Source organism: Myotis lucifugus, unplaced genomic scaffold, assembly GCF_000147115.1.
Source record: "Myotis lucifugus unplaced genomic scaffold, Myoluc2.0 scaffold_2, whole genome shotgun sequence".
NCBI classification, from domain to species: domain Eukaryota; kingdom Metazoa; phylum Chordata; class Mammalia; order Chiroptera; family Vespertilionidae; genus Myotis; species Myotis lucifugus.
The window spans coordinates 29,304,466-29,316,110 of NW_005871050.1; the positions used below are offsets into that span (position 1 = coordinate 29,304,466).

General features: G+C 41.9%; 1 protein-coding gene across 4 annotated transcripts in view; it reads right to left on the reverse strand.

Annotated features, from left to right (window-relative positions):
* Positions 1-11,645, reverse strand: part of RNF128 (ring finger protein 128, E3 ubiquitin protein ligase) — a 114,502-nt gene that overhangs the window by 13,830 nt on the left and 89,027 nt on the right. For all 4 annotated transcript variants that reach the window (XM_006082276.3, XM_023758803.1, XM_014459729.2 and 1 more), the window contains one exon: positions 10,025-10,193. In XM_006082276.3, coding sequence (XP_006082338.1) covers positions 10,025-10,193 — 169 coding nt within the window. The remainder of the gene's footprint in view (positions 1-10,024; positions 10,194-11,645) is intronic.

Sequence of the window (11,645 nt, forward strand, 5' to 3'; positions counted from 1 at the left end):
TTATGTGGCAGACTGTTAGTTGTGGATATAAAACCAGTGAATAATAAGACACTGTCCATATCCAAAGGAACTTTTAAAAGTTTTAATATAGTTCAGTTAATAAATGCAATAGAACTTGTATGGAAGCATACATAGAGCCACACATGAACATGGATAGACCTTGATGAATAGAAGTCAAGGGAGGCTTCTCAAAGGGAGGCATGTTTTAAAGGAGGAACAGGAGTTAGACTGGGCTTCTCCAATTTTGGGGGGAGGCAGAGGGAAGAAATGGGCAGAGAGAAGATAGTGACTCAAGCTATGACTGTGAAATTAAGGTTGGAAATTAGGGAATTGATTAGAGAAAAAGGATGTTGAATCAATAGAAAGGGGAGAGGGAAGAATCAAGGATTTCCCTAGTTTCAGGTTTGAGGCACCTGGGTGGGTGTTACTATCATTCATCCAGATGAGGAATAGAGGAGGAATATAGACCAATGGAATAGAATAGAGAACCCAGAAATCGACCCAAACCACTATGCTCAATTAATATTTCACAAAGGAGGCAAGAACATAAAATGGAGTCAAGACATTCTCTTCAATAAATGGTGTTGGGAAAATTAGACACACACGTGCAAAAAAATGAAACTAGACCACCAACTTATACTATACACAAAAATAAACTCAAAATGCATAAAGGACTTAAACATAAGATGGGAAACCATAAAAATATTAGAGGAAAACACAGGCAGCAAAATCTCAGACATATGACAAAGCAATTTCTTCACTGATACAGCTCCTAGGGCAATGGAAACTAAAGAGAAAATAAACAAATGGGACTACATCAAAATAAAAAGCTCCTGTACAGCAAAAGAAACCATCAACAGAACAACAAGACAGCCCACTACATGGGAGAACATATTTGCCAATGTTATCACCGATAAGGGTTTAATCTCCAACATTTATAGGGAACTCATACAACTTAAAAAAAGAAAGATAAACAACCCAATAAAAAATATAGACAACAGACCTAAATAGATACTTTTCGAAAGAGGACATAAGGAAGGCCAAGAGACATATGAAAACATGCTCAAAGTCACTAATCATCTGAGAGATGCAAATCAAAACAAAAATGAGGTACCATCTCACACCTGTCAGAATGGCTATCACCAACAAATCAACAAATGACAAGTGCTGGCGAGGATGAGGAGAAAAAGGAACCCTGTGCACAGCTGGTGAGAATGCAGACTGGTGCAGCCACTGTGGAGAACAGTATGGAGTTTCCTCAAAAAACTAAAAATGGAAGTACCATTTGACCCAGTGATCCCACTTCTAGGAATATATCCCAAGAAACTAGAAACACCAATCAGAAAGGATATATGCACCCCTATGTCCATAGCAGCACAATTTACCATAGCTAAGATTTGGAAACAGACTAAGTGCCCATCAGCAGATGAGTAGATTAGAAAACCGTGGTACATCTACACAATGGAATACTACGCTGTGGTAAAAAAGAAGGAATTCTTACCATTTGCAACAGCACGGATGGAACTGGAGAGCATTATGCTAAGCGAAATAAGCCAGTCAGAGAAAGATAAATATCATATGATCTCCGCATTTGTGGAATATAATGAACAACATAAACTGATGAACAAAAACAGATCCAGAGACAGAGAAGCATGGATCAGACCATCAAACCTCAGAGGAAAGGTAAGGGAGGGCGGGGGTAAGGGGGAAACATCAACCAAAGGACTTGTATGCATGGAAAAGACACAGACACCAGGGGGGTGAGGGCATGGGAAGGGGGTTTGGGGGGCAATGGGGGGATAAGGACATATATGTAACTAGGGGCCTGGTGCATGAAATTCTTGCACTGGGAGGGGGGGGTCCCTCAGCCAAGCCTGCCCCCTCTCAAATACTGGGAGCCCTCAGGGGATGTCCTACTGATGGCTTAGGCCCGGTCCCTGCTCTCCTTGGGGAGCGGGCCTAAGCCGCAGTCTGGCCTCCCTTTATGGGAGGCGACCAGGCTGATCAGGGGAAGGCACCAGCCCCATCACCCCACTGCAGCAGCCACTGCCAGTCACCGCAGCCACCAAGGTGTTTTCATCAACACAGACTCCAGGCCCTTCACCATGAAAAAATGACAACTTTCTTTAGGCATTTTCAAGATGTGTCTTTCATAGGATATGACATTTCATTCTTTATTATTTTTTTTATCCTCACCTGAGGATATGTTTCCATTGATTTTTAGAGAATGTGGAAGAGAAAGGGAAAGACAGAGAGAAACATCAAAGTGAGAGGAACACTTTGATTGGTTGCTTCCTGCATGAGCCCTGACCTGGGCCCAGGCCAGGGAGGAGCCTGAAACCTAGGTACATGCCCTTGGTCAGAATTGAACCCAGACCCTGCGGTTAGCAGGCCAAAGCATTATCCACTGAGCCAAACCGGCTAGGGCAGGATATGACATTTCTTAGCCCTCCAGCAGCGGACCTTCGTTTTTTTCTCCAGGAGTGTGGTGGAAAAACCCTAGGTCACCTTCTTGGATTCTTATTACCCAAGTTACTAAGAATATTACCAGTGGCATACAGGGAGCTTAGCCAATGAGTGGTCAGAAAAGGTGTTTCCTCTGTAGTTCACACTGATGCCCGGCTCGGCTCGGCTCCTGCCCAGGCCTAAAGCCATGGGGACTGGGCAGGGGACCCCCAACTCCCTCCCATCGGCCCCTGCCCAGGCCTAAGGCCTCTGGCCGGGGCTTTAAACATGGGCAGGGGACCTCCAGCTTCCTTAGATCACCGGCTTGGCCCCTGCCCAGGCCTAACACCTCTGTCCGAGGCTTTAGGCCTGGGCAGGGGACCCCCAGCTCCCTTTGATTGCCAGCTCGGCCCCTGCCCAGGCCTAACACCTCGACCAGACCCTCAGCTCTGATCGCAGGCTCAGGCCCTGCCTAGGAGCCCCCTGACTCAGGCCCTTCCTAGGCTGCTCAGGGCCCACACATGGCCTACCTCGGAGTGACCTGGGTGCCTGATGATGTTCCCAGGACCCAGGCCGCTGGGCGCCTATGTATGCAAATTAACCACCATCTTTGTTGGGTTAATTTGCATACTCTCCTGATTGGCTAGTGAGCATAGCAGAGGGACGGTCAATTTACTTGTTTGTCTATTATTAGGTAAGATACCTTAATCCATAAAGAAAAAATAAAGAATAGAGGAGGAGGAACATGGATCATCATTTCATTTGTTTCTCAAATTCCCTGCAAAAGCTGTTCTGCTTACCATCCTCTCCCACAAGAACAGAGCACAAAAAAAGGTTGGGACTTTATAAAACAAGTCTAGCAATAAACTGAGTTATCTTGTACACTCTCTTTATCTTCCCTGAATTCTATTACCACATAGTTATGCGGACAAAATCTCATAATCTCATCTGGGGCAAATATAAAATGATTTCTTGTTATAGGCTGATTAATCCAGAGATTATTAAGATTATTATGATGATGTTATACTCTAGGATATGTCTGAAGATTAGATTACATGCAATAAACGGTTTGCATTTATATAATATTCCTCCTGAGATCTTCAGAAATGGTATCTATGGCACTGATAAGCCTACAGAGGACAAAGGTTTATGTCATAGGAAGCTGACATTTGACATTTCACAAGTCATCTTGACATTTAGGTTTTCTTATACCTCTATGCCAGAATTAGTTTATCTCTAAACTAGAGGCCCAATGCATGAAAATTCTTTCAAGAGTAAACCTTCCTGGAGAAACCAAGATGGCAGCATAGGTAAACACCTGAAATTGCTGCCTCGCACAACCACTTCAAAACTACAATTAAAAGACAAAACGGACATCATCCAGAACCACAGGAAGGCTGGCTGAGCATAAATTCTACAACTAGAAGGAAAGAGAAAAGCACACTGAGACTCAGAGGAGGTGTGGAAGTAAAGTGCAGAGGTACGGAGGCGCACATGGAAAGGGCTGGCAACTGAGGACATGGTTGTCTTTTTCAATCAGGAGGGAGACACAAGCTCCCGACTGCTCTGAACTCCAGTTCTGGGCGAGTCTCTGGGGACCCAGACTCATACGGGGAGAAACTGGACTGTCTCGCATCAGGCGGAACTCGAGGGCAACTTCTCTCAGAGGTGCTTGCAGTGATTACCAAGGGACACTGAGACCCGTGGCCTCTTAGGGCAGGGCTGAGGATCAGCCATAGCTGTTTGCTCCACCCTGTTGATTCCCTGAGACCCCGCCCCACCCAAGCTGTGTGCAGAGGCTTTTGCATATGAATGCCCTGGCCCTTTGCAATCTAAAATTACTTAACAAACTGCAGCTGGGTCAGAGAGACCCAGAACATCCAAAAGAAGGCCCAAGGCCCCACAGCAGCTTGCATTGCTTCACAGCTGGGCCTCATCTGGGCACCTCCAAACACCAAACAAAGAAGAGGAATCTGCAGATCTCTCCATAGCTCCTGCTGCTAAATTAGCACCTCCTTAGAGATCCAAGAGCCAGTGTACCCAGTGGTCAGAATGAGACCATACAGATTACAACTCCTCAGATCCATAAGGGACACACTCAGGGGGCAGACTCAGTGAGCACCAAAGCCCCACTGAAGCAAGTCTTGCCCCAGAAGGGTGTCTCTAGCACAGAAGTTCTCCCACCGTAGACACAGCTGATTCTCACAGACAATTGGCCTGGAGGTCAATTCCTCCCAGTGATACCAACAACAATCAAGCCTTAACTACAACAAGACTGTGCACAAAGCCCACAAAGCGGTGCACCAAGAGTGTCCACCTCAAGTAATTGGGGAGGCTGAGCCACTGGGCCCTATAGGACACCTAGCAAAGAAAGCCACTCTATCAACACAGGGAAGCAGCCAAAATGTGGAGACAAAGAAACAGGTCACAAATGACAGAAATGGAGGAAAGCAAACTACTGGATATAGAGTTCAAAACCACGGTTATAAGGTTTTTAAGAATTTTCCAGAAACTGCTGGTAAATTTAGTGAGACCCTCAAGAAATCTAGTGAGACCCTCGAGGATATGAAAAAGGACCAACTAGAAATTAAGCATACACTGACTGAAATAAAGAATAATATACAGAGATCCAACAGCAGGCAAGAGGATCCCAAGAATCAAGTCAAAGATTTGAAATATGAAGAAGCAAAAAATACCCAACCAGAAAAGAAAAAAGAAAAAAGAATCTAAAAATATGAAGATAGTGTAAGGAGCCTCTGGGATAACTTCAAGTGTACCAACATCCAAATTATGGGGGTGCCAGAAGAAGAGAGAGAGCAAGATATTGAAAACCTATTTGAAGAAATCATGACAGAAAACTTCCCCTACCTGGTGAAAGAAATAGACTTACAAGTGTAGGAAGCACAGAGAACCCCAAATAAAAGGAATCCAAAGAGGACCACACCAAGACACATCATAATTAAAATGCCAAGGGCAAAAGACAAAGAGAGAATCTTAAAAGCAAGAAGAGAAAAACAGTCAGTTACTTACAAGGGAGTACCCATATGATTGTCAGCTGATTTCTCAACAGAAACTATGCAGGCCAGAAGGGAGTGGCAAGAAATATTCAAAGTGATGAATAGCAAGAACCTACAACCAAGATTACTTTACCCAGCAAAGCTATCATTCAGAATTGAAGGTCAGATAAAGAGCTTCACAGATAAGAAAAAGCTAAAGGAGTTCATCACCACCAAATCAGTATTAGATGAAATGCTGAAAGGTATTCTTTCAGAAGAGGAGGAAGAAGAAAAAGGTAAAGATAAAAATTATGAACAGCAAATACACATCTATCAACAAGTGAATCTAAAAATCAAGTGAATAAAAAATCTGATGAACAGAATAAACTGGTGAATATAATAGAATCAGGGGCATAGAAAGGGAGTGGACTGACAATTCTTGGGGGGAAAGGGGTGTGGGGGTGCAGGAAGAGACTGGACAAAAATCGTACACCTATGGATGAGGACAGTGGGGGGTGGGGAGTAAGGGCAGAGGGTATGGTGGGAACCGGCTGGAGGGGAGCTATGGGGGGGAAAAAGAGGAACAACTGTAATAATCTGAACAATAAAGATTTAATAAAAAAAATAAGTCTCATAAAAAAATAAAAATTAAACCTTCCTTCCCCAGCTGCAGGCACTGGCTTCGCTCTGGCCGCCCGTAGGCACCGGGGACCCAGACTGGCTTCCCTCCGCCCACTTCATCTGGAAGGATGTCCAGAATGACATCCGGAAGATGTCTGGTCTAATTAGCATATTACCCTTTTATTATAGACTAGTGGCCCGGTGCATGAAATTTGTGCACATTAAAAGGGAATTAATTAGAGGAAATATTTTATTTTATTTTTTATTTTTTTAATATATTTTATTGATTTTTTTACAGAGTGGAAGGGAGAGGAATAGAGAGTTAGAAACATCAATGAGAGAGAAACATTGATCAGCTGCCTCCTGCACACCCCCCACTGGGGATATGCCCACAACCAAGGTACATGCCCTTGACTGGAATTGAACCTGGGACCTTTCAGTCCACAGGCTGATGCTCTATCCACTGAGCCAAACCAGTCAGGGCTAGTGGAAATATTTTAATATTGCTATTTGCCCTTTCTCTATAATAGAAGTGTCAGAGATGAAAGGAAATTAGTAAAATGTATATGAAAATAATATATATACTTATTAATAAATAAACAATAACAAAATGATATAACAACAAAAAAGACATGATATAAAAACAACAAAAACATGATATGAAAACAACAGTGATGCAAACAATGACTGATAAAGTGATTAAACTTATTAGAATAAGTCCCCTGCCCCCATATCTCCCTATATACCACATTAAGAGTGAAAACACTTTCAGTTTGCTTGACTAATTTCCCTTGTGATGAAGTTTTTACAACTTTAACATCACATGCTGTTCGAACTCGAGAGAAAGCAACATATAACTGACCATGTTCAAAAACGGGTTCAGGTAGGAATATTCCTACTCTGTCTAGAGTTTGTCCTTGTGATTTATTAATAGTCATCACAAATGCTGGCATCATGGGAAACTGTTGTCGAATTAATTTAAATGGGAGGCCAATGTCAGATGGGGACAAATCAATTCTTGGAATCAGAACAACCTCTCCCTCTGCAGATTCTGTTAATACTTCAGCTTTGATAATGTTAGGTTGCAATCTTTTCATAATAAATCTAGTACCATTACAAATACCCCATTTACCATTAAGATTTCTCAGTAGCATGATGATTGCACCCACTTTCAATTTTAATTTATGACACGACATTCCTGAAGGAGTAATACTATTAAGAAATTTGATGGTAAAATTTTCCTTTTCGGCATCATCTGTTGAATCAATGGAATTATCACTCAAATATGTGTGAAAGTCTCCATTGGGTATATCCAAAATTTCTTCATTTAATTTTTGAACGTGCTCATTTTTTGGACAAAGAATTGCACGTTTAGATATATTTTTAATATTATTTATTGATACACTATTTCCAAAGGTAGCTTCAATAATAGATCCAGTACAAATCATTTCACAGGGGATTTCAATAATATCCATTCCTAAATGAAAACTGCTATCAAGTTTGCCATCTCCAAGTTTTACTAACCATTCACTATAAGCAAAATCCTCTGATCTCATATTTGTTGTAAGAGACAACTTTCTGGAACATCCCCAAACATTATAGTACTTTCAATTCGTTTGTACTATGGCCGATCGCATAGCATGTGGCACAATACTGAGACATTGTCGAAAATCCCCTCCGAGAAGGAGAACTTTCCCACCAAATGCAACATTCAAATTCATAATTTTTCTTAGTAATCTGTCTATGGCATTTATAGCATGCCTGGATTCCATGGTGCACTAATCAATAATGAGAAGTTTGGCCTTTTTAATGGTTTTAGCAACTTCACTCTATATCGAGTCTAGAAATTGAAGTTTCATTTAATGGAATCAGTAATTTATATTGGGAATGAAAGGTTCTTCCACGGAGAAGCATATTTGCAGCAATTCCTGTAGACGCTGTGGGTAAAACAGTACCACCATGACCTCTAATATAATGTATTAAAACTTTATAAAGTTATGTTTTTCCACTACCACCTGGACCATCCAAGAAAAAACATTTGGGGTGGTCTTTGATGGCTGAAGTTATATTCTGAAAGGCAGCTTCCCCTCATTGCTGGGCAGGGATGCACACAGGCAACGTGATGTTAGCGCTGGGCAGGCCTGCTTGTGCCTCCGCTGGGGGCAGAAGTCACCACCCCCGTCCCCACCCACCAGCTTCTGCCTGTGTGTGCCTCCATCAGGAGCGGCCTCCATCTCTGATGTAGCCTGAAGTTACCGCTGGGCAAGCCTGTGAGTGCCAGTGGTGGGAGCAGAAGTCCCCACCCCCATCCCCGCCCACCAGCTCTGGTTGTGACTGGGACACCGTTAGGACCGATTAGCGTATTACCTCTCTCTCTCTCTCTCTCTCTCTCTCTCTCTCTCTCTCTCTCTCCATATATATATATATATATATATATATATATATATATATGGATTAAGAAAAAACATTTCAAAAAAATTTCAAACCATCAAAAACCATGAAAAAGTTGGAAGCTAAAATCAGGGAAAATATTTTATATAGAGCAGCTGTTCTCAACCTGTGGGTCGCGATCCCTTTGGCTGTCGAACGACCCTTTCACAGGGGTCGCCTAAGACCATCCTGCATATCAGATATTTACATTACGATTCATAACAGTAGCAACATTACAGTTATGAAGTATCAATAAAAATAATTTTATGGTTGGGTCACAACATGAGGAACTGTATTTAAAGGGCCAGAAGGTTGAGAACCACTGGTATAGAGGTTTTCTAAGAAAAAAAAAGTCACTGAATTCCCTAAAATTTCTTTACTACTATGGTATTACTAAGCTGCAATACTGATCCACATGAATTTTCAAAATAATATACAGTAGTTTCCCCTTGTCCACAGGGAATATGTTTTAAGACCTCCCAGTGGATGCCTGAAATTACAGATAGTTCAGAATTTTATATATATTATGTTTTTTTCTTATGCATATATACATACAATAAAGTTTAATTTATAAATTAGGCACAGTAAAAGATTAACAAATTAAGAATAAAATAGAACAATTGTAACAATATACTGTAATAAAAGTCAAATGAATGTGCTGTCTTAAAATATCTTATTGTACACTACTCACCCTTCTTGCAATGATGTGAGATGATACAATGCTATGTATTCAGATGAAGTGAGGTGAATGACATAGGTATTGTGACATAGCATTAGGCTATTATAAGGATTGGTTGAACACAAGCACTGCAATACAGGGACAGTTGACTTGATAACTGAAGTGGCTACTAAGTGACTAACATGCATGGAGCTTAGATTTCATCACACTACTTAGAACAGCACACAGTGTAAAACTTATGAATTGCTTATTTCTAGAATTTTCCACTTAATATTTTCAGACTGTGGTTGACTGTAGGCAATTGAAACCTTGGAAAGCGAAAACAGGGATAAGAGGGCACTATTGTATTCAATTTTAGTTTCCAAGGTTTGTTCATTTCATTGTAAATAATCAACAGGTGGCAGCACATACTATTCTTAAGCAAAGATTCAATCTGTGCAAAATATGGGTTCTTGAGAACTTGTATATAAATCAAGCTTTTGTAAATTGAATTTTATTTTTATCATTTAAGAACTCCTTTTTTAATTGCTGATTGGTCTGCAATAAACAATGGCTTATAAAATTTAAAGTTTTGCCCTAGCCTCTGTAAATTAACAAGCCAACACTTAAATGCATCAGAAAGAAACTTTCCAATAAATCTTTTTCTTCTGTGAGTAATTCCCACTCCTGAGGTATGTCATTTTGCTTCAGGTTCATTTGAATATATGTATATTAAGCTAAGGAAGGGATTCATCCTGCATTGCATTGTTGTTCATAGAAAAAAATCTGAAATGTATTAATGGACGAATGGAACAAGTGCTAAGAACCACAAGGTATCATTTGTGGGGCACTTGCCCCTCAGCATGGTGCTTACTTGCTGACTGCACATGTTCCTCCAAAGGTGGTTCATCTGCTCCCTGAACTGAAGCATATCCAGATGATGCAGTCTCACTGCGATTATCTTCTTCATGAGGAGAGGCACTATTAGAAGTTTCATTGGATACAGGGACTTGTAAAGACACTGATCCATCTTCAATATCCACCTTTGGAAAACATTTGAACAAATTAAACGTCTCAGAGTACATGCTCTTCTTTGACATATCATACAAAGTGTATTCATAGGTGACTTATTACAGCAATGGTTTTTCTTTTAAATATATTTTTATTGATTTCAGAGAGATATGAAGAGGGAGAGAGAAACATCAATGATGAGAGAAAATCATTAATTGGCTGACTCCTGCACACCCCATACTGGGGATCGAGCCCACAACCCAGGCATATGCCCTGACCTGGAATTGAACCTTGACCTCCTGGTTCATAGGTTGACACTCAACTACTGAGCCATGCTGGATGGGCTACAGCAATGCTTTTAACCTTTTAAACATATAATGCCTTTTAATAATCACAAAAATCTCTTGCTGGTTTCAGCCAGAGCAGTTGGAGTAATTGGATCCATTGATGGGCAAAAGATTTTACAAGAAGATTGTCATCACACCTGACATATTCATCTGGGTGATCCCAGTACTTCATAATACAATGCCTGGTACAAGGTAGGCAATAAAAAAAAAAATATGCGCCCTAACCGGTTTGGCTCAGTGGATAGAGCATCGACCTATGGACTGAAGGGTCCCAGGTTCGATTCCGGTCAAGGGCATGTACCTTGGTTGCAGGCACATCCCCAGTAGGAGGCGTGCAGGAGGCAGCTGATTGATGTTTCTCTCTCATCAATGTTTCTAACTCTCTATCCCTCTCCCTTCCTCTCCATAAAAAATCAATAAAATATATTTTAAAAAAATATTATGCTGTTCTTAGGGGAATTGAGAATTACTGTATTCTATATCTCCTCAAATCAGGAAGATTTTGTTGAGTTTGACTTTCTGTTGTGTGTACTGTGGAAGAGGTAGTTTTTTTCATTTACCAAATCTATATATATATAAAAAGCCCATGGTTGTAACGCCATAACGACCAAATAACCGGTCACCAGGAGATGCATTGATGGGTCTTGCCGGCACAGTGGATCTGGGGTCCTGCCATGTGCAACAGGTCTGGGGTCCCACCTTGTGTGGTAGGTCTGGGATTTGGGGTCCCACCTCACACAGCATGTCTGAGATCTGGGGTCCCGCCTTGCGGTGGTGGGTTTGGGATTTATCGTGATTTTGGCTCACGCAGCACGGCCCACAGGCTCCAATCACAGCAAGGCTGGCAGGCAGGGGGCGGGTGGGGTAGCGGATGGGTGGGCGCGGCAAGGTGGGCCCAGCAAGGAGTGCAAGGGTGGGCAGGGCCATGTGATTTCGCATGCTGGGCTTCTAGTATAATTATAATTTACTAGAGGCCCAGTGCATGAAATACGTGCACAGGGGGTGCGTGTCCCTCAGCCCAGCCTGCACCCTCTCCAATCTGGGACCCTTTCACAATCCAGGGACTGCTGGCTCCCAACCGCTCACCTGCCTGCCTGCCTGATTGCCCCTAACCACTTCTGCCTGCCAGCCTAATCA